The following is a 26,500-nucleotide window of genomic DNA, read 5'->3' as shown; positions in this document are numbered from 1 at the left end:
TTTAGCCTCAATCACCATTTTTTGTGGCACACCTCACTTACTATTATATATATATATATATATATATATATATATATATATATATATATATTATATATATATATATATATATATATATATATATATATATATATATATATATATATATATATTATATATATATATATATACATATACATATATATATATATATATATATATATATATATATATATATATATATATATATATATATATATATATATATATATATTTAATATTAATAAATTTATATATATTTTATTTTGTTTGTCATCAGCTCTTGTAGCTTAGTGGATAATGCACCGCCTATGGTGTCTGCGGTTCCCTGGTTCAATGCGAGTCTGCATCTTTTGGTTACATTTATTTTGTATGTATATACAAGCATTTTATCGAATTATTTCATGTTGATTATTATCAATTTTGATTATTATGTATGAGACCACCGTCCCCTCTGACATAACACAGATAACTTTATCATACACATCATTAAGGGTTACAACAAAGCTTATTAAATTCTTAGATAGTGGGCTAATTCTCTAGTCACTTAATTATGGGTATACACATACTAAGAGAGATACTGTACTAATGAACCACGCTTAGCTTGCCACCTACATAGCTAAATCACTTTCTCCATAACTTTCCAGAACAACAAATCAATCTTCACACCATCTGAGGAATAAAGGAAATTCACTGCAATTAAAATGAAAGATTGTTCAATATGCATAACATCTGAGGATCATTTTACAATAAGATACGGGTGGAAAAAGCAAGAGCCACCAAGGAAATAATTAATTGAACGATCACAAACAAATTGAACCACAACCTCACTAAAGCGGAGTGGCAAGTAATAAGTAGAGGGCTGGAATTTATCCAAAACAATCAATACATTCCAGAAAGGATATTCAAAGATGTAAAATCAAAATTAAAAAAGAATATACTACTTAGAGTTCATTTTAAGGACAATGACGATCCCCCCCCCCCTCCTAATGGATACCAATAAAAAGGAGACCCGACATGGTTTAGAACACTCCTGCATCCAACAATGCAAATTTAAATCGTTACTTTAAAAGGATTAATAGTGAAACGAACATGGTGCTAAATGATAGAAGGAAGATAACACACCTCAACATGACGAAAAACATGAAAGAAGCAATCACATCAATAAAAAGCAAAAACAATATTATCATCAAGCAAGCTGACAAAGGTGGTAGCATCTGCATTCTAAACAGGAGAGATTATAAAGAGAAAATTAGCACCATGCTAGCAGATGATATCGCATATAAACTACTACAATATGACCCCACCATAGAAATGGCATGAAATTTTTTTTTCAAAAAAAATTTTTTTATTGGTAACTGATGCTCTCCATACTTAATGTTCAAATAACTAATTCTCAGCTTTAGAAAAAACCGCGCAAAATAGAACAAAAGAATGTACCAACTGCTGTCACTAGCTAGAAACATTGAGAACCATTCACATAAAATGGTTTCATTATAACATCTATCTCAATTCTATGAGATATTTAAACATGGATCCTTGTCCACGAGAATAAAAAAACCATGATGAAAAACAAACTGAGTTAACCATATTTTATCTATAATAAAAAAATAAAATATCATAAAAAATGCATTTTGTATTTTATTAAAACACATAGTAACCACACAAGGACAACAATGACCAATCCATGCAATATACTTTTCACATATGGTACACCCAAAAACAAGACAAAAAATGATAACATTTAGCATGCATTCTTTACAAGAGATATCTATTTGCTTATTACTTTTACCATCCTTAATTAGTAGATTAGCCATTAGATTTACTAACTTTTGATGTCATTTTTTGTGTTATTTTTGATACCATTTAGTCACTCTAATAGCTTACACCATGACATCCAGATGTACTTTTTGTATTCAACTACCATATTGTTAAACTTTTTGATCCTAAGGAATTTTATCTGACCTATGTGAAAGTATTTGTTTTGAAAAAAAAACTGAATCAAAACTGATTCAAAATGTCTTTAGTGCGCCTTGTCATAACCTGCAAATTTCGAACCTCGTAGAACACACATATTTTGTTTTTCTTTTTATATTGCCCGAACCATTATCTATTATCATTATTTTAATTACTTATTTTATTCTATCATTTCAAATTGCATAATTTTTTAATCATGATAGCCATTAATACACCAAGGAATTTATAAATGCTTGTTTACTATAGACCACTGTTTTATCATTTGTTTAGAATGACTAGAGCATGAGTTTTTGTTTACCCTCTCCCTGTGGTCCGAAAGTTTTATTCCTCACACAAAACAGTCTTTACATTCATTCATGATTCTTACCCAAAGACATTACCTACAATCTACTTCTATATTCACATCTCCCAGGCCAACATAACTAGATGGCTCTGTTGGTAACTTTTTGCAACCTCTGTGTGACATAAAAAATAAAATTTAGCATATATAAGAAAATATTTGTTCTAAAAAATAAGTGAATCAAAACTGATTCAAAATGTTTTTTTGCCTTTTAATTTTTGTTTAAATAATATTCTAATTCAAGTCTTTATCTTGTATTTAACCATTTGTAAATCTTTTTTTATTGTAGACATTAACAAAGCATAGGCAATAATGAGAAAACGTTTTAAAATATTACCTGGACAATAAACCTGTGCATTACAGTTTTTAGTTTGAGTTAAAGTTTGGCCATTACAATTACCACCAAAGGTGGCTCTAAAACAAGTACGAGTACTGGTTTGTGTTGGCAAAGTATAATCCAGTTGACAAGAAGCTGAACATGCTCCCCATGTAGACCAATCACTTAATACACCTGAAACATCAGAAAATGAAAATAAAGTTAAAAAAAAAATGCTTAAAACACCAAAGACTAAAACAGAGAATGAATATTAACAAAAATCATTACAAACTTATGATGTTTACTAAAATTCCCATTAAATCAAACTCAAACTTTATGTTTAACTTTTAAATGGTAAATAAAACAAAAACAAAAATGTGAAAAAGTTACTATCAAGTTTTTAAGTATTTATGCGCAATAAAAAAATGTTTCACACACAAAAAAAAAAAAACATTTTAACAATTTATGCATAATAGTACACAATTACATTTATAAAACAGCATAAGTTTCTTAAAATAATACAAATTTTTCAGCGTCATATTATAACTACACTAATTACTCATTTTTATTGCATTTCTAACTTCCTACTTATTTTACTTAACAAGATGAGGATGTTGATGTCTATAAGTCATCATTATTTAAAAAAATCATCTTTTATGCTTTGAAAGATATTTGAATACTTTTTTATATTTTCACACAAGATATTACCCTACAAATCATATATATATATATATATATATATATATATATATATATATATATATATATATATATATATATATATATATATATATATATATATATATATTTGAAAAAAATGTACCAACCACTGTACGGCACTCACATAAAGCGACTAGTAACTACTAGTACAGAAAATTGGTATATATAAATAATACGTAGTATCATTGTCTAACCAAGTCAGTGCGTATCACAATCACGGACGCGTTTCGCCCTTTGGGGCTCATCAGCGTGATGATGTGATACCGAAGGTGTGTAAACACACCAGCTCACGTTCTTGGCAGATCAATGATACTTGTGGTGCTAACAATCCATACACAGAATTGTATAAACCTAAATATTTGAAAAAAATGTACCAACCACGGTACGGCACTCACATAAAGCGACTAGTAACTACTAGTACAGAAAATTGGTATATATAAATAATACGTAGTATCATTGTCTAACCAAGTCAGTGTGTATTACAATCACGGACGCGTATCGCCCTTTGGGCCTCATCAGCGTGATGATGTGATACCGAAGGTGTGTAAACACATTTTTTTCAAATATTTAGGTTTATACAATTCTGTGTATGGATTGTTAGCACCACAAGTATCATTGATCTGCCAAGAAGATGAGCTGGTGTGTTTACACACCTTCGTTATCACATCATCACGCTATACACACCTTCGGTATCACGCACATCATCACATATACATATATATATATATATATATATATATATATATATATATATATATATATATATATATATATATATATATATATATATATATATATATATATATATATATATATGTATATATATATATATGTGTATATATATATATACATATTTATTATAAATATTTATATATATATATATATATATATGCATATAGATATATATAAACATATATATATATATAAATATATATATGTATGTATATATATCTCTATATATATATAAATATATACATATATATAAACATATATATGTATATAAGCATATATTTTTATATATATATATATATATATATATATATATATATATATATATATATATACACATATATATGCATAAATACATATATATATAGATTAGGTTGGGGGAGGGGGGGGATTTTATAATATGATTTTTTAAACAATATGATTTTATAAATCATATTATTTAAAATTACTCTAGAAAAAAAGACAATATAAACATTAAATTAAGATAACATTTTGATTCCTGAATATTTTGGAATATTTATTCGTTTCCGTGGTTTTATAAACTACCTATTGTTGTATTGCGGAAGATATATTGTCGTAATTTTACATTCTGTGTGTGTATGCAGTGTATCTATAACAATCTATAAAAGGTATACTATCTGCGGTTATATACAAAATTGTTATTGTAAAATACATGTGGCTTAAACAAAGAATGAATATCAATTGTTTTCTTTAATCAAGTTACTGTTTAGAAACCAAGATGCCAAGATCAACAAGACTTAAAACAAGGACATATCTTTTTGAAGGAGAGGATCTTAAAGAAAATCTTCCGAAAATAATGTTTTCAACAAATACAGACATTATTCTCTACTTTCAGTTTAGACGATCTAGAGACAAAATAACTCCAACAAAAAAGCTAATTGCTTGTACCATTGGTCGTCAAACAGCAAAGTGTTCTGGTCTTGGTAGCTGTCCTGAAAACTGCATTATGTTTGCAGTTAAGAAACCATTGATAGATGGAGGATACAAAGATGAGATACTCACTGACCCATTTATAAGCTAGGCCAAACAAAATTTAATTCATATTAAAGGGACAGGTTACCATAAACACACCACAAAATTTGGATAATATGGTATTTTCTAAATCTGTCATATATATTATTAAAGGAAGCATATCATTGATCTGATCAACAGCTGGGAGAATTTAAAGAAAAGTAGGTGTAAAAACTCAAAAGAAGCAGGAAAAGCTAGACAAGATTTCAAAAAGAAAGGAAAGAAGGTTTTCTGGATTGCTAAACCAAATATCCAAGATATTCTAAAGAAGACTTGTCTTAATAAGGAATTGTGTTGTACTGATATGAAATTTTTGAGAGATCAATAGACCAGTGATAAAATGACTCTGGGTAAAAAAGACAAACTTTATGACCGAAGAATTAAGAAGAAAGAACAGAGAAGATTGAAACATCCACAGTTAGAACACAGTGTTAAACAGTTTTCTCAGAGAGATGGTTTTACTACAGAGCTTCAGTTTTCCTCAGAAACCAGTGATATAAATACCACCATAGACTCAGATTGTTCATTTGATTTCGATCAGCCAGGTTCAAGTAATTACACGCCACAGTTAGCCAAGGATTTTGTTAAAGATATTACCATGACATCCGTTTCCAAAAATATTTCCTCCAGAGATTTGCTGCATGTGTGTACAGATTTGGTTGTTAGTTCAGGTGGAAATGTTGAAGACTTTATACTGTCTCAGTCTACTATTTGGCTCAAAATAGGGGTTAAAAAAGCTGCTGAGAAAGCACTTTTCCTCACAATAGCTCACTTTGATGGAAAAATTATGGAAGATATTACTAATAGGAAAAAAGAAAAAAGAGACAGGTTTGCTGTTTCAGCTAATATTGATGGAGGCATTAAGCTTCTTGAAATTCCAGCAATGGAGCATGGGACTGAGGCTGCTTAGTATGAAACTTTGTATTATGTACTGAAAGATTATGGAATACGTGACGATGTGAAGGGACTATGTTTTGACACAACTGCCTCAAATACTGGAAGACATTCATGAACCAATATTCGGTTCAGTCAAAGACAGGAATCTATTTTATTAGAGCTTGCCTGCAGGAGGCATATATATGAACTTCATCTTAAACATTTCTGGGATCAAATTAACTCAGGCAAAATAGCAGCTCCAGAAAATTTAATGTTCAAACGGTTTCAGACAAACTAAAATGACATCAAGGGAACTGTTGGTTCTTCCAATTTAAAAAAGTTTGATACCAATTCCATCAGCAATTCTTTCTTGGCAACCCGGAATGAGGAAACTATCCAGTTTTGCAAAGATGCATTAAACGCTGACATATTTCTTGAGGGGATTATAGGGAGTTATTGGAACTTACCCTGATGTATCTGTATCCTAAAATATTTTTCAAAGTTCGAGCTCCAGGCTGTGTTTCTCATGCTAGGTTTATGTCAAAATCCATTTACTACTTGAAGATACTTTATGATTTGACTTCTGCCCAAAATAAAGAGTTGAAGACAATGGCAGAATTTATTTCAATTTTCTATTTTGTCTGGTTTCGGAGAACCTCATTGCCCTCAGCAGCAACATTTCAGGATGTAAAAGCCTATTGGCAAATGGTGCAGTACAAAGAATATATAGAGAAACGCGACTCTGAATCCAAGAGAGTTCTAAACGGAATTGAAAGTACAATGATGTCAATGAAGAGACACACCTGGTACTTGGATGAAACTTTGGTTCCAATTGCTCTCCTAGACCCTAGCCTTCCTGATGTGGAGAAAGCAAACATTGCAAAAACATTACTCTCCAAACCAGTTCCTGATCATTTTCGGCATTCATTTAAATTTTAAGTTAAAATTTAAAATTTAAACAAGAAGTTTTAAGAAGAGTTTAAATTTAAACAAGAAAGTGCAACCCAGACTTACTCCATTATTTGGAGAGAACTCTTAATTCATCTTCAGTTTATTAAACCTGACAAGAATGGAGGATAAACTTTGATTAAACTGTCCTGCTCCTATGCGGTGCTATTTTGACCAGTTCAAAACATTCTCCAATTTTGTGAGTAAACTTGAAGTAGTGAACAATTGCTCTGAAAGGGCTGTTAAACTTGTATTAGAGTTTGTGAACAATGTTCACAATGAGAATGAACGTCAAAAACTTACACTAGCTGTGCAGCAAAGATGAGATCACCTCCGTGGGTAAGAAACCAAGGAACAGTTAAAGCTAGCGTATGAAGCAATAGGAAAGCAGAGAAAAAGTAACATGATTTATATACTATATTTATGCATTGCAATATATTATATTATATTTACATATCATGATTTTAATATTTATATTGCCAAATGATGTTTTTTTTGCTAAAGAAAATAAAGTAATTTTAAATAATATGATTTTATATAATAAAATTTAAATAGCTTCGACCCCCCCCCCCTTCTAACAAAGAAGGGATAGAGAGGGTATAAATCTCCGATAATAGGGTGAGGGGGCGGGTAGCTATTGACATGCCCCTTCTATATAAACATTATTAATGCTTAGTTCTAATATTGATTTTCAAAATTTGGCCTAAATATGAAGAATAAACCAGCGTCAGTTATACATAGTAATGCGTCATTTTATGTAAAAAAAAAAACGGTTTTTTCGCCACTTTCTCCACATCATGTGGAATAAATACCATCGTAATTCTTTTTGGTCCTACCCTATTATAAATAAGTAGTCCAAAATATACCATATAGAAGAAAAGTTGGCTTTCCATATTGATTTTAAAGGTCCACATATTTGACTGGCGGGGACCTCTAAAGTCACATGACATTAAAATTTTTGGGCTTAAAATTATCTTTATATTAGTGGTCAACCATTCCATGTAGGACCAACTTGATTTTCAAAAATTCGTCAAATATGAATCACCCTAATATACATATATATAATGGGTGATGATAAAAAAATGAGACTGCGTTTAATTTAAATTTGCATGTACTAATACCATTAGCTGTATATATACTTTGTATGTATTTTATTGCAAATTTATTCTAGTTTCAAATTAAAAAAAGTAATTAAAATTCAACAATTTAAAATGAAAATAAACAAATCTAAGCAAGAGCTTCTCCGTGAACGTGTGTATGGATTTTACATAGACAATAAGCAAAATGGTAAATATTACACTTAATGTCATTTTAAAGCAGAAAAAGTACCAAAAGCAACCATATACAGTATAATTGAACGCGCAGAAAAAGGAATCGGAACTCAAAGAGTTAAAGGAAGTGGTCGAGTCGCAAAAAAATGACGAAAAAGAACATTACCAAGCTGAAAGCATGTTTGACCACAAGGATGGCATTTTCACAAAGACAAGCAGTTAGAAAATTTGTGTGCAATGAGTCTTTTATATGCACAACATTGAAGAAACACACAAATATTAAATGCAAAAAAAACAACAAAGATTTCATTAAGAACAGAATCACAAAAACAAAAAATAAGAACCAGATGCAGTCAATTATATGAAAAATACAAAAATCACGATTGGATAATTGATGATGAATCTTATTTTACTTTGAAGCATAGCACCATTAACGGAAACCAAATTTTCTACTCAAGTAATACTGTTTGACACTGCCATGCATAAAATATGATCCAGTTGAAAAATATGAGCAAAAAGTGCTGGTCTGGATTTGCGTTTTGGCTAAAGGTATTTCTATACCTTTTTTTGTACCTTCTAAGCAATCACTCAAGCAAGAATTATACCTGAGCGAGTGCATCAAAAAAAGACTTGTTCCTTTCATCAAAGCAAATCATTGAGACGACAATTACATATTCTAGCCTGACCTAGCAACATCACATTACGCAAAAACTGTAGCGGAGTATTTTAGACAAAATAACACCAATTTTGTTGAAAAGGAAGACAACCCTCCCAATGTACCTGAATGAAGGCCTATTGAGGACTTTTGGTCTCAATTGAAAGGAGAAGTATACAAGAACAACTGGCAAGCAGAAACTATTGATCAACTTTGCAATAGAAAAAAGTATTGCTTGAATAAGATTGACTTTACTGCCATACAATGCCTTATGGGATCGGTAAAAGGCCGAATCGATAGTATTTGTAGAAATAGAGTTATAGAAGATAATTAAATATATGTTTTGAAAGCTTGAAAAATTCTATACTTAATACATTTTTAATTTTAAAAAAATCATTTTAAATAAAGGAGTTATGCCCTTTTAAACGCAGTCTCATTTTATTGTCATCACACGTTATATATAAATATAGATATATATATATATATATTATGCCGTAGTGGTAGAGTGATCACATCAATAGCGAGAGGTTCCGAGTTCGATTCCCACCATGTCTCTGGTAGTACCGCACTCAACTTGTTTCTCCACGCAGCGGCCTTGTTCATCAAGGTTCATGTTTACACACACACAGACAATTTTTTCTAAAAATACAGCAGTAGTTATTTTAATAAATCATTTAATGAAAAAATAATTTTTTATGATTAGAAAATTATTTTTAAACTTTTTTACATTTTCCCACAAGATATAACCCTACAAATAATATTTATATATATATATATATATATATATATATATATATATATATATATATATATATATATATATATATATTTATGACACACCTTAATATATTTATATATATACACCCTAATATATATATATATATATATATATATATATATATATATATATATATATATATATATATATATATGGGACCTGTCTGATGTTTAAGGGTCTTAAGCAACCCCTAAAAACATTTTTTTTTTTATTTATTAAATTTAGTATTAATTTATAACATTGAACACATTCAAAGTAACATCAGACTTTTTCAAAAAATGTTGTTTTATGACACACCCTAATATATATATATATATATATATATATATATATATATATATATATATATATATATATATATATATATATATATATATATATATATATATATATATATATATATATATATATATATATATATATATATATATATATATATATATATATATATATATATATATATATATATATATATATATATATATATATATATATATATATATATATATATATATTTATGACACACCTTAATATATATATATATACACCCTAATATATACATATATATATATATATATATATATATATATATATATATATATATATATATATATATATATATATATATATATATATATATATATATTAGGGTGAGTCATTTGTATTCCTTATGTTATAATTGGGTGGCCATTCTAAGAGCCAAATATTCTTTGTTGCAAATTATTCCAGAGTTTTTTTGCTTTGTGACACGGTGCGTTGTCTTGCATAAAATCTTTAGCTTCAGAAACAAAAAAAGAGTGTCCATCTCGTCAGGAATTAAGCAATAACTTCTAAATAACGAAAAGCATCCAAACAACCTTCGTAAAACTTTAATAAACCTATTCTATTTGCAGAAAAACATCCCCCGACAGATATAGTTCCACCAACACCTTAAATCTGTTTCATTAGGAAGACGACGTACAAACTTACAGTTTTTTCTACTTACGACTTCAAAATGTGATTTGTCACTAAATATGTCATAAGGCCATTGACTTGGAGTATTATCAACATAGCTTTTACACCAAGTAAGTCTCTTCTTTTTCTGAGCCTTATTTCGATAACAACATTGTTTCTCTGTGTAACTTTCCAACTCTTTTTCAAAGAAACGACGACATACTGTTCTTGCACTTATTGTTTTTTCTTTTGCAGCATTCAACTCCATAGAAGTTTTTCTACTTAAATCAGTTTGATTTTTTTTTGGCAAGTGTCACTATATAGCAGTCTTCTATAGAATTGGTGCATCTACGATGTCATTGACTTGCTCGAATTTTCAATGATAAACTCAATTTAAATATATCAGCAACATTGTAAACAAAATTTTCTGCAAGTTTTAATACATTTAGAAATATCAGCAATAACCGGTGTGGCGAAAGTTATCAGACAAATCCTAATTTCATTATTTAAGCATAATAATTAGTTTTTGTGGTTTTATGAATAGGCATAAACATTCTATAAAATTTAAACTTTATTATTTGAAACACAATTATTTAAAATAAGGTTAAATGCAGCTGAACAAGAATCTTGTCGAAAGCGACTAAAAATGTTTTTTGTAAATAAACCTAATATAAAAAAAAAAATCGTGAATCATTTTGAAAAAGAAGGATTTGCTCGAAGTACAGTATATGATATCCTAAAAAGACTTGAAACTGTGCAATCATTTTCTGATAGAAAGCACCCTGGTCGTCCAACATCCTGGACTAGAGAAAAGAAAGCCGAATTAACGAGACTTGTCAACAATCGAAAAGGGGTCAGTCAGGTATTAAATTACATGTAAATCAATCGACAATTGGTCGTCAGTTAAAAAAAAATGAATATTTAATATAGAAAACGTGAAAAGACTGTATATATATAAAATTATTAATGTAAATAGCCATATCTGACCATGGTATGTCCGATTATTGTTTCGCACTTCCAAGGCTGTAGCGATCAATTTATCAATCTATATTAATGAATGTTTAGAAAAACGACTTCTTCCATTTATTCACAAGTATCATGGAGACTTTAACTATTTATTTTGGCCGGATTTAGCAAGTTCTCATTATTCTAAAGATTCTCTAAATTGGATGGACCAATATGTCTATTACGTTGATAAAGAATCCAATCCCTCAAATGTGCCTCAAGCACAACCAATTGAAAATATTTGGGGACATTTGGCACAGAAGGTTTACCAGGGAGATTGGCAAGCTTCAACAGAGCAAGTTTTGATTGATCGCATTAAACTAAAACTACAAGCGATTGATTTAAGCTTTTTACAGTCGCATATGAAAGACGTCAGAGCAAAATTGAGATCAATTGCAGATGGTGGTGTTTTTTCATATAAAAAATAATATATTTTTATTAAAAGATAAATGCTTTGTTTAAAAAAAATATAATAGTACTTGGTTTTTTTATTTATAAATAAGTTACTGACGTTTATATTTTGTCCGATAACTTCCGCATCACCCGTTATTAAATTCCAGTTGAAGTAAGATTTTTACGAGTTGCTGCCGCTCAGAGCTTACTGCTTTGCAACCCATTGCATTAATTATGTTTTAATTTTGAAATTAAATCAATAACTTTGAATAGTTATAAAGTTTGCTATTTTAAATAATCAACTATGACGCTAGTAGATAAATAAAATATCAAATACAACAATGAGTCAATGTATTTAATCATACACACCGTCAATGTGAATTGCTATAAATTTTACCAACGTTTTTGTAAAATTCTACATTTCTACTATAAATAATGAACAAATTTTTTAATTTTATGCACATTTTAGATAAATAATGTAAACACATTTCAAAAACTTAGTACCTTGCAACAATATGATTAATGCACACAAATATTTTACATGACAATTTTATTTTAAGAGGTTGTGCTATAATTTTATCCAGTACTGTATATATATATATATATATATATACATATACATATAAATATATATATATATATATATATATATATATATACACATATACATATATATACATATACTCATATATATACATATATATACACATATATGTATATATATAAATATATATATATATATATATACAAATATATATATAAGTAAATACAAATATATAAATATATACATATATATATATATATATATATATATATATATATATATATATATATATATATATATATATATATATATATATATATTTATATATATTTATATATATATATATATATATATATATATATATATATATATATATATATATATAGATATATATATACACACACATACAAATAATTCTACCAAAATTACAGCAGTAATTAAACTATTGTTGAACTAATAGTTGTAACTACTCTTAGCACAAAACAACTATAAACAAAAATATATAGAGAAACAAATCAATACAAAACTTTCTGTTTTAAAAAATACCTGGACAAGGTACTCTACTGTTACAAGCCATAGTTTGAGAACTAGGCCCAACACAACTACCTCCAAATGTAGCCCCTAAACATGGTCTAGACTGAGTTTGAAATGGGTTTGCAGCAAGATTAGACTGACAAGTTTCAGAGCAACTACTCCATCCACTCCATGCGCCATAACTACCTGTTTTAATTTAAAATCATTTTCAGAAATTTAAATTTTAACAACCTTTATATAAAATTCATTTTAAAACAAACTTTACCTGAGCAACCAACATTAACATTACAAGGTTGTTGATCACTTCTAGTGATACCAGGACAACCCATGTACATAGGATCCCATGTTGAAAAACCAATGCATGACCGACTTCTTGTTTGAAAAGGTATATTAACAAGATTATTACATATAGAAGAACACGCACCCCAAGAACTCCAATCTGATATTGTTCCTATTTTAAAATATTGCTTTAAAAAATTAAAAAAATTTAATAAAAATTTTTTCATTATATTTTATCAATCTTTAATTTGACAAAACTTTTACTTTATTCATTAATTAAGTAATATAATATAAAATAATATGTTATAAATCTAATAAAATATAATAAACAAAAACACATATATAAATATATAAATAAAATGCTGTCAGAGAGTGCTTACTTTAACTTGGATACAATTCAATCAACCTTCAGAGGGATACAAAAGACATCGTACAGTAAATTATTCAATACATTTAGTCATTTTTTATGTATTTTTTTGTTATTTTTTTCGGTAAAATTTTGTACAAAACTTATTTTATGGATCAAAATAAATGCATAATTTAGTGATACACAGGGAGTTGTCAGTCTCCTACTTTTTACTGTTTATTACATTAATGATACAACACTTATAAACATTTTTTATGCCATCACATATTGACACTATAGTGTGGTGGATAGTGCCCTACGTCATAATCTGCAGATTTCGAACCTTGTAGAAAATGTATATATATATATATTTTTTAATATATTGCCCGAACCATTATTTATTACCATTTTTTATATACTTATTTTATATTGTCATTATATATTGTATGGCTTTTTTTAATTATGATAGCCATTAATACTCCAAGCGATTTATGCATACTTGTTTACTCAAAGACCAATGTTATATCATTTGTTTAGAATGACTAGAGAGTGAGTTATTGTTCACCATCTCCCTGTAGTCCTTAAGTTTTAATTCTTCTAAAAAATAATCTTTACATTCATTCATGATTCTTACCCAATGACATCATCTACAATCTGCTTCTATAATCACATCATACAGGTTTATGTAACTGGAGGGCTCTATTGGTCACTTTTTGTTATTATTTTATCGCATAAATTTGACTGGTGAAATATGACTATGTGAAAATATGTTTTAAAAAAAATAACTGAATCATAACTGATTCAAAATGTCTTTTTTGCCTTTATTATTTTGTTTAAATAAAGTTCTTACTCAAGTCTTTTTATTGTATTTAACCAATTGAAAATCTTTTTTTATTGTAGACATTAACAAAGCATAGAAAACAGAGAAAAAAAAAAATTTCAAAATATTACCTGGACAACGAACCTCTACATTACAGTTTTTAGTTTGAGTTAGGGCTTGGCTGTTACAATTACCACCTAAAGAAGCTCCTAAACAAGTACGAGTACTGGTTTGTGTTGCCACAGCATAATCCAGTTGACACGAAGCTGAACATGCTCCCCATGCTGACCAACCACTTAATACACCTGAAACATCAGAAAATGAAAATAAAATAAAAAAAACATGCTTAAAACACTTATGCTAAAACAAAGAAGAATAAAAAAATGATTACAAAACTAAAAAGGGTCAAAAAAAATGCCATTAAATAAAACCCAAAAGCCATTTTTTTAACTTTTCTACAACTTAAAAAATCCTAATGTGCAATAAAAACATGATTCATACAAAAAAAAAAAAAAAAAGAAAAAAAAATATATTTACAATTTATGCATAATAGTAAACAATTGCATTTATAAAACAGTAGAATTTTCTCTAAATATTACAAGCTTTACAGCTTCATATTACAACTACAATAATTAGTTGTTTTTATTGCATTTATAACTTTTCCAGCTTATTTTATTCAACAAATTGATGATGCTGGTGTCTATAAGACATTAATATTTAAAAACACCATTTTTTACGCTTTAAAATTTAATTTAATATATTTTTACATTTTCACAAGAGATATAGCCCTATATATATATATATATATATATATATATATATATATATATATATATATATATATATATATATATATATATATATATATATAAACATATAAATGTATAAATGTACAAATATATTATATATATGTATATATATATATACATATATATATATATATAAACATATTTATATATATAAAAACTAACACACATATATATATATATATGTATATATTAACAATGTATATATATATATATATTTATATATCTATATCTATCTATATATGTGTATATATATATATATATATATATATATATATATATATATATATATATATATATATATATATATATACACATAAATACATACATTCATGCATGCATATATATATATATACATATACATATACAATGCAATTGAGAAGTGAAAGAGCGCTAGCTTCATAAGCAAGAGGTTTCGAGTTTCAATCCCACCACGTCTCTGGTAATACTGCGCTCAACTTGTTTTTCCGGAAAGTTCATCAAGGTTCATGTTTCGGAGTTAGAGAGTTGAGATAAAGTTATAACCACAAGTAGCCTTCTCATCTTCTCATATTCTAATACTTTTTTACATTTTCACACAAAATATAGCTCTACAGATCATATATAAAAAAATATATACCTATTTATATATAAGTATATATATATATGTATATATTTATATATATTTATATATATATATATATATATATATATATATATATATATATATATATATACATATATATATAAATAAATAAATATATAAACAAATATATATATAAACAAACATATATATACAAATATATTTATATATATATAAACATATGAAACATTACATAAACTTACATTTTTATATTTATGTTTATATGTATATATATGTTTTTTATGTATATAAATATTTTATATATAAATATATATATATATATATATATATATATATATATATATATATATATATATATATATATATATATATATATATATATATATATAGGTATGTGCATATTTGCGATATATTCGGCACTGATTATAAAGATAAAATCTGTGACCATTTTTTTGATTGAGTAGTAGCATGCTTGAGGTAGGTGTTGTAAGGATGGATTTTTCTGATTGTAGCTATCGATCAACTTCCTGGAGGTACAGCTTACGACTATCTGAGTCACATTACAAAATCGGTTGATAATCTTGCCAAGTTTTGTAGTGACTTCTACCAGCTACAATTCACTGATGTGTGAAGTATTATTATTGGAAACAAATAACACAATGAGTGACAGAATAACAAACCATGTGACAGTTACTAAGTTAAACCTTGTTTGGCAGAAACTATTAAATGAACTAAACTGTCACCTTCACCCCTTGGACACAACAACTAGTTTGTTCAAGTCTTCACTTAAATTTTTGGAAGAGACTGCATTGCAGCATATATTGTTTTACAGCTTAACAAACTTCGCTACAAGGTTGCAAAAGGTACATGTATAATCCTAATCCCACTTTTTTACTTTAATACAACGTAATTTTGTGAAATAAGATATATAAATCTAAAATATTTTTTTTATTAGCATATAAATGTTTCTTATTTCACATAATAAAAAACTAATTTTTTTGTTATATGTGAAACTGATCCTGTTTTTGATTCAATAATCAGCTATTGCCCAGTAACTGATGAAATGAGTAATACATTAACTGAATGTTTGAAAGCTGTTGTTAGTGTCAATAACAGGCAGTACAAGCATCAGTTCAACATGAGTTCTAATGATCAAATTAGGATCATTAAAACTCATGTTAAACTGACAACAAAAATTTAAAAAAATTGTATGCCTAATGAGATAAAAGAAATATTTCCTTACTTAGATAATAATGAGGCTTCTAATATTGAAGAATTTCTTATTGGAGCTGCCATTGGAAGATTTGCCACTTGAGGTTTCATAAAGCCACTAAGAGCCTAGATGTATATTTTGTCAGACTTCTTAGCATTAAAAAGAAAAGTGTTATATACATAGTTTCTTATTGGAATCCAAATGAGAATGAGGAAGATGATGCTGTTGAGTATGAAATGAGCAAATATTGCAGACATCATCAGTGGTAATATGGTAATAGCATAAAAAAATGATGTGCAAATTGATTATAGTAAGGTATGTGTTATTGTAAATCATAATATGGTTTATATACTCGCATTATTAATTTTGATTTACAGATATTAGGTAAGTGTCTTGGTTAACAACATTTTTCAATGCCTAATGTGTATATTAAGCCCCCTCACCCTCCTACTTTTGCTGTTGTTAAGATTATGAAAAGATTTATAATTCTTTCATTGATTATTTTTATGTATCAAATCTTACTTTAGGTAGTCAGGTATTTACCGACATCAAACAACCAGGGTTGACTTGGTTGCAACATGCTATGGGAAAACAAAGCTCATTTACTATTGGCTTTGAGCCATAACCTGGCTTTTGATATACTGTTTCAACTTAGAAAAATGACCTTTTGCATGCATGGACACCTGGATGTTAGTGTTAAGTAGTTTAAATTAATCAGTATAGAAATCAGTTTTTTTGATTATTATTTTTAAACATCATAACTTTTCTTGTTCAGGCAACAAATCAAATAAAAATCATATATATATATTAGTTTAAAAATATATAAATTGATTTTAATAAAAAAGGCAGCGTATAACTATTTTATATATATATATTGATATAATAATATAATAACAATATTTCGTTGACCTATTGTGGCCAGCGTCATCAGGGGGAAAAAAATATTACAAATTAGCACAAATCTAACTGTTTAAAAGAAGACATTAAAAAGCGTAAAATATAAAAAATCGATCAAATAAAATAATAGTGAAATCAGTTAAGTTTTTTTCAAAATTGGTCCCTAAGTTTTTGTTTTCACATTATCTAAGTTTGTCCAATACCTTTCTCCTGTCGAATTCTTGCTTTATTTATCTTCAAGGATTCTATAACTTTTCTTATCCTGTATTCTGGAATGACTGACAAGGTTTTAAGATTCAGCCAATCAAATGTACCACAGCATGTTCTAGAATTTTCGGTGGCTCATGAATTCAACAATTTTTGATTCTTTTAAACCCTTTGGTGTTCCGCACTTTTTGAATAAATTTTCCTTTTGGACTCACCAATATATATACTTCCCCATGAACATTTAAGCTCGTAAACACCCGGACTCTAGTTCAGTGGTAGTTTTGTTTTCTTGTTACATAGTATGTTATTTGAATGAGGAGGTGAAGTAAATATAACTCTGGCATTTTGTTTTTCGAATTCTCTTCGGAATTTAGGTCCAATAAAAGGTATCCAAGGGAGTTTAACAAACAGCTTATCTAATTGTTTAGATGTAGTATTTTTTGAAACATGGTTAAATTAATTTGTGGTTAATTTTATAAAATTACCTTTGTTATCACCATTTTTAAAAAATGTATCTACGAGGATATGAATTTCTTGCGAGAGATGTTTTTGGGGGCAGATTTGTTTTGCTCTACATAAAAAACCTTTAAAGACGCCATTCATAAAATCGGTTTATTGTGATTGTATTAAAGATATGTAAAAAGTTACGCTGTTTTCTTCCATTTTCAAGCTCAACAGTGAATTTTATGGAGGGGTTTTGTTCTATTAAAGTTTTAAGAAACAGTTCTTGTTATTCTTTCCAATCGAAGTGAGAATGGGCATTGTCTACATATCTTTTAAAACTATTGGTTGGAAAGAATTAACAAAGGCTACACTTATGGTCTTTTTTCTATATTTTGCAAAAACGCTTCAGCTATGACCACCTTCAACGACAAATCAATTGGACCTGAATTAGGTAAAACTTGGATTTTATTATAGTATTAAAAGTAACACTTGCCAAATGGAATAAAATAAACTGGTATTAACCTAAAAAAGTAAATTTAGTTCTAGTTTTTAAATCCTCGATATCAGCCTCCGAAATGCTGATAATAACCAATATTACTTTATCGATTGGTCCATATGGATATAAAATAACTACATCAAATGAAACTTGAATTTCATTCCAGTCTATCTTCCATTCTTGAGCCTCATTGACAAAACTACTTGAATTAGTTGGTCAGGTTGTATTTTTATTTAACGTTGGTTGAATAACTTTAAGCAGATACTCTGATGTTACATAGAGTGGAGTGTTAATAGTGGAAACAACAGGACGCATTGGGTAACTTTTTTCTGGTTTATGAGCTTTACCCATTTCATAGATTCTAGGTGGAACGCAATCTGAAGGATACATTTTAAAGTAAGTGGCATTGTCTAACTAAACTTGTTTATATATATATATTGTTTATATATATATATATTGTTTATATATATATATATATATATATATATATATATATAAATATATATATATAATTACAATTATATATATATATATATATATATATATACATTCACACATAATGATATATTTATATATATATATATATATATATATATATATATATATATATATATATATATATATATAAAATACATGTACACACATACAGAAAACACTACCAAAATTACAGCATTAGTTAAACTATTATTGAACTGATAGTTGAAACTACTATTGGCACAAAACAACTATGAACCAAAACATATAGAGAAACAAAGCAATTAAAAGATTCTGTTAAAAAAAATTACCTGGACAAGGTACTCCACTATTACAAGTCATAGTTTGAGAACTAGGCCCAGCGCAAGTACCTCCTAATGTAGCCCCTAGACATGGTCTAGTCTGAGTTTGAAATGGGTTTGCAGTAGGATTAGACTGACAAGTTTCAGAGCAACTACTCCATCCACTCCATGTGCCATAACTACCTGTTTTAATTTAAAAAACATGTTCAGAAAATTTTAATTTTAATAAACGTTATATAAAACTCATTTTAAGAACAAATTTTACCTGAACAACCAACATTTACATTACAAGTTTGTTGATCACTTGTAGTGATACCAGGACAACCTGAGTACTTAGGATCCCATGTTGAAAAACCAATGCATGACCGACTCCTTGTTTGAAAAGGTATATTAACAAGATTATTACATGTAGAGGAACACGCACCCCAAGAACTCCAATTCGATATTGTTCCTATTTAAAATAGTTGCATTAAAAAAATAAAAAACTTTAACAAAAAGTTTTTTCTTATATGTTATCAATCTTTGATTTGACTAAACTTTTTTTTTATTCATTAATAAAGTAATGTAATATAAAACAATATGATGTAAATCTAATAAAATATATAAACAAAAACAGATATAGAAAAGATATAAACAAAATGCTGTCAGAAAAAGGTGACTTTAAGTTAGATACAATTCAATTGACACACAAAGGGTTACAAAAAGTATCGTACAGTGAAATAAATAATAAATTTATTCATTTTTATACGTTTCATCGGGTTTTTTTTGATGAAATTATGTACAAAATTTATTTTATGGAACAAAAGTAATGCAAATTTTGGTGATACACAGGGAGTTGTCAGTTTCCTACTACTTTTTTCTGTTTAGTACATTAATTATACAACATTTATAAATATTTTTTTTAACATCACATATTGAGACTATATTGTGGAGAATAGTGTGCTGCGATACAATCTGCAGATTTCGAACCTTGTAGAAAATGTATATATATTTTTATCACTATATTACTATCATTTTTTTATTTACTTATTTTATTTTGTCATTTATATTGTATGGTTTTTTTAATCATGATTAAAAAAACCATACAATACACTTAGAGATTTAAACATACAAGCCATTAATACACTTAGAGATTTATACATACTTGTTTACTCATAGACCACTGTTTTATCATTTGTTTAGAATGACTAGAGCAAGAGTTACTGTTCACCCTCTCCCTGTAGTCATAAAGTTTTATTTCTTCTAAAAAATAGTCTTTATATTTCTTCATGATTATTATCCAATGACATCATCTACAACCTACTTCTATATTCACATCTCCCAAGACAACTTTACTGGACGGCTCTGTTGGTCACTTTTTGCATTTACTGTGTTGCACAAACAATAAAATTTAGCTTATATGTGAAAATAATTGTTTTTTAAAAAAAACTGATTCAGAAGGCCTTTTTTGCCTTCACTTTTTTGTTTAAATAAAGTTCTTAAACAAGTCTTTATATTGTATTTAACAATATCTAAATCTTTTTCTATTGTTGACATATTACCTGGACAGCGAACCTCTGCATTACAGTTTTTAGTTTGATTTAGAGCTTGATCATTACAAGTACCACCTAAGGAGGCTCCTGAACAAGTACGAGTACTGGTTTGTGTTGGCACAGTATAATCCAGTTGACATGAAGCTGAACATGCTCCCCATGCTGACCAACCACTTAATACACCTGAGGCAACAGAAAATGAAAATAAATTAAAACATGCTTAAAAACTAAATTAATAAATTAAAACATGCTTAAAAAAAAATTAAAACTTTATTAAAAAAATAAAAACATGCTTAAAACACTAAAGCTAAAACAGAGAATGAAAATAAAAAAATCATAATAAAACTTAAGATGGTCACTAAAACTATTATGGTCACTAATATTTCAATTTAAATAAAACTCAAACTCTTTTATTTTTACTTTTAAACAATAAATAAAACAAAAACAAAAAGTGCAAACATGGTTCTATCAAGTTTTTAAGTACATCTTAAAAAATCCTTATGTGCAATGAAAACATATTTCACACAAAAAACAAAAAAAGAAAAAAAAATTTAAAACATATATCTACAATTAGTGCATAATGGTACACAATTACATTTACAAAACAGCAGAACTTTCTCTAAATAATAGATAATTTTCAGCCTTATAATACAACTACACTAATTATTCATTTTTATTCTATTTATAACTTTTCCAACTTATTTTATTCAACAAATTGATATGCCGATGTCTATAAGACATCATTTTATAATTTTAAAAAATCATTTTTTATGCTTTAAAAATTAATTTAATACTTTTTTACACTTTCACACAAGATATATACATACGAGATATATACACACAAGATATATACATAAGATATATTCATACAAGATATAGACATACATAAGATATATACATACAAGATATATACATATACAGATATATACACACAAGATATATACATACACACAAGATATATAATACGATTTTAGATTTTCACACAAGATAAATCAAATACATATATATATAGAAACAAATATATGTATATATATATAAACATATATATATCTATGTATAAACATACATACATATATATATATATATATATATATATATATATATATATATATATATATATATATATATATATATATATATATATATATATATATATATATATATATATATATATATATATATATATATATTAACATAAATATATATATATATACATATATATACATACATGCATGGATGAATATATATATATATATATATATATATATATATATATATATATATATATATATATATATATATATTTATATATATATATATATATATATATATATATATATATATATATATATATATAAATATATATATATATATATATATATATATATATATATATATATATATATATATATATATATATATATATATATATATATATATATATATATATATATATATTATACGGTAGCGATGTAGTGGAAGAGCATTCGCTTCAAAAGCGAGAGGTTCCGAGTTTCATTCCCACCACGTCTCTGGTAATACCGCGCTCAACTTGTTTTTCCGCACAGCGGCTTTGTTCATCAAAAATCATGTTTCGGAGTAAGAGAGTTGAAATAGAGTTGTAACCACAAGTAGCCTTATCATCTGCAGTGGCCATCTCGGCATTGAGGAGGTAAATTGCAAAAAAAACACAACAAAAAGACATATATATATATATATATATATATATATATATATATATATATATATATATATATATATATATATATATATATATATATATATATATATATATATATATATCTATAAGTTAACCTGTTTTCTTAATTTGCATAAAAGCTTTTGAAGTTTAGAAGTGAATGTTGGTGTTGGGGAATAAATATATATATATATATATATATATATATATATATATATATATATATATATATATATATATATATATATATATATATATTTTTATATTAAAAATAAATATATACACACAAGATATATACATAATATATTCATACAAGATATAGACATACATAAGATATATACATACAAGATATATACATATACAGATATATACACACAAGATATATACATACACACAAGATATATAATACGATTTTAGATTTTCACACAAGATAAATCAAATACATATATAAATAAACAAATATATGTATATATATATAAACATATATATATCTATGTATAAACATACATACATATATATATATATATATATATATATATATATATATATATATATATATATATATATATATATATATATATATATATATATATATATATATATATATATATATATATATATATATATATATATATATATATATATATATATATATATATATATATATATATATATATATATATATATATCTTTAATATATATAAAGGGCAATGTGTGTTTGTTTGTTTGTTCTCTATAGAAATCCAAACTGCCGAACCGATCTCGATGAAATTTGGCATGAGGTAGTCCTCGAGGGGGAGAAGGTTCTTAGCTGGGTTTTGACCCCGTACTCTGACCCCTGGGGTCAGGGGGCCCAAAAATGGGCCTCCCTGACCCTGGGGTCAGGGGGGTTTGTGTACAGACCGGGGTCATTTTTGTGTACAGATATCAGGTAAGCTAGTTTAAATATTGGCCTGGGCAATGCCGGGTAACTCCAGCTAGTATATATATATATATATATATATATATATATATGAATATATGATCCCATTAGATGCACAGTGATATAAGTCACTTTTTTGAATATTTTGAGTTATTGCCACCAATGGTTAACATTATGTTTATTCTATTACATGGCAAAATTGTTTAAGTCTAATGATAGCGATAATGATGCTGGAACTGTCTTTTTTTATGCTACTCACTAAACAGCTGTTTTTTTTCACAGCCATAGTAATATTAGTCAGACTAATACAACTATTGCAGCCAGCAACTTGACTTATACCACTTTGCCGTTTTATAATCTGGCTGTAAACAAGATTGATACGGTTCTGGATTATACTATGATGTTATGATTTTTGCATAAGCTACAGGATATTGAGTTTTCTTTTTTAAAAATGAATTTAAGTGATGATGAATCATCTAGTGAGCCATCCATACTTGAAGATTCAGGATCTGAATATGTTCCTTCAGATTTGGAAGAAGGTAAGTTAACTTTTTGAAGTTATTTTTTGGATAATAATTGTTTGTTATAAACATACACTAGAAACTTGTATTAATCAAAACTTAAATTCATTTTTCTTATTTCACTAAACTCATTTCAGCTTAAAACAGTCATGATAAAAATAAATTAAGGATTACATACTAAACTACAGGCCTAAGAGTGGGAATACTATGAATGCATGTTACATTCAGTTATATTGATTTTGTTGCTAATAACCTACTGGTTTACATGCTAGATCCTTTGAAACACTATTCATTTGAAAAATTATACTAGCTTAGCTCTTATCAGTTGAAACGCCAGTTGTAACTTAAAGCACCTTCTGTTAAATTATTTGAATTTGAGGGAAATTTATGAAATCTTATACTAGACATTACACCAGTATAACTTTTTAAGCTTTATGCATTGAGTTGATGGCACCATTACACTATGCAATATACAATATTAGTAGGCATAATATGTCTGATGGGTTGCATTTAAGTTGTCAGTCCAACAATTTGCTTTTTGTTTTCAGAAAGACCGAAGGATGATGATCACAACAGATGGAGACACTCAGATGGAGGTGGACCTTCAACTTCAACACCTGGTGTAGGTGACACTCAACTTCTGACATTAACTTCTGACTCAACATGGTAAAAAAGGCCAGAAAAGATATCTTGTGAAAGAATCAAGGGAGAATCTTGTAGAGTGAAAAACTAAAGGCTAAGAAACTCAGGTGAGCAGTACAACAACATAAAAGGTAAAAAAAAAGTATTTAAAAACATCCCTTGCAATTGCAAAATGAAATGCAATGAGAAAATTAAAGAAGAAATTAGAAAGAAATTATTTAAAAATTTTTATAAGACAGGCTCCTACAGCACATAGAATGCCTTCCTTTTTTGTCTTTGTCGCTAGAGTAAGCCCTCCACACATCGTCTACGAGAGGGCGTATGGCAAAGAAAACAATAAGTAGAGTACTTCTTAAAGTTTAAAGAACATGAATGAAGCAATAACACAGAAAGTTTGCAAGCAATTATTCCTGCTGAAGCCCAACACATTGTAATGTTCAGTGACTGTTGTCGTGGACAAAACAGGAGCATCAAAATAGCTCTGGCTTTCATGCACATTTTACAACAGAATCACCACAACATCAAAGTTATTAATCAAAAGTTCATGGTGAGTGGTCATTTTTTCTGCCAAATGATGCAGATTTCGGCGTGATAGAAGCATACAACAAGTAAAGACCTATTTATGATCCAAATGACTGGTATGAAGGTATAATAAAGTCTAAGAAGAAACAAACTTTTCACTTGAAAGTTATGTCCCAGTCAGAGCTATTTTTGGTGGAAAGTTTATTGAAAAATATCACAAATAGGAAAACAAACAAACCTGAAACAACCTGTCAATTGGCTTAAAATATAATGGTTATGATACACTAAAGAAAACCCTCTGCAGATTTTGTGTAAAAAAAGTCTAAATGAAGAAATGGAGTTTTGTCAAATCAACATTGATAAAAAGTCAAGGCGTGGTAGACCTACAAACAATTTTAATAAGATTCGGCTTCAGAACTTGTATACTGCTCCAAGACCTACCCACACCAACAAAAAAAAGGATAAGGAAGATTTGCTTCCTTTCATACCTCCTGTAAAGCACACATTCTTTACAAACCTTGTTGCAACGCCAAATGAGGAAGATCGGCCTTTATCAGGCTCAGAAGATGATGAATGAATAAGTTGCACATTGAAAGTTAAAACTTTTGTTTATAAACTACAGACAGATATAACTTTTTCATGTGTTTATTATTTCCTATGTATTTAATTATTTTAATAAATAAGTTGCATTGAAAAGCTAAAACTTTTGTTTGTAAGCTACATACT

At 27.4% G+C, this 26,500-nt stretch overlaps 1 protein-coding gene across 1 annotated transcript in view; it reads right to left on the bottom strand.

Annotated features, from left to right (window-relative positions):
• Window positions 1-26,500, bottom strand: part of LOC136085817 (A disintegrin and metalloproteinase with thrombospondin motifs adt-1-like) — a 181,353-nt gene that overhangs the window by 33,769 nt on the left and 121,084 nt on the right. The window contains exons 8-10 of the mRNA XM_065807389.1: window positions 13,335-13,520; window positions 13,082-13,255; window positions 2,673-2,846 (exon numbers count right to left, since the gene is read on the bottom strand). Of these exons, the coding sequence (XP_065663461.1) occupies window positions 2,673-2,846; window positions 13,082-13,255; window positions 13,335-13,520 (534 nt within the window). The remainder of the gene's footprint in view (window positions 1-2,672; window positions 2,847-13,081; window positions 13,256-13,334; window positions 13,521-26,500) is intronic.

Source organism: Hydra vulgaris, chromosome 10 (genome assembly GCF_038396675.1).
Source record: "Hydra vulgaris chromosome 10, alternate assembly HydraT2T_AEP".
NCBI lineage: Eukaryota > Metazoa > Cnidaria > Hydrozoa > Anthoathecata > Hydridae > Hydra > Hydra vulgaris.
Note: the sequence above shows the minus strand (reverse complement) of the source record. Positions and strands in the feature narration are given on the sequence as shown.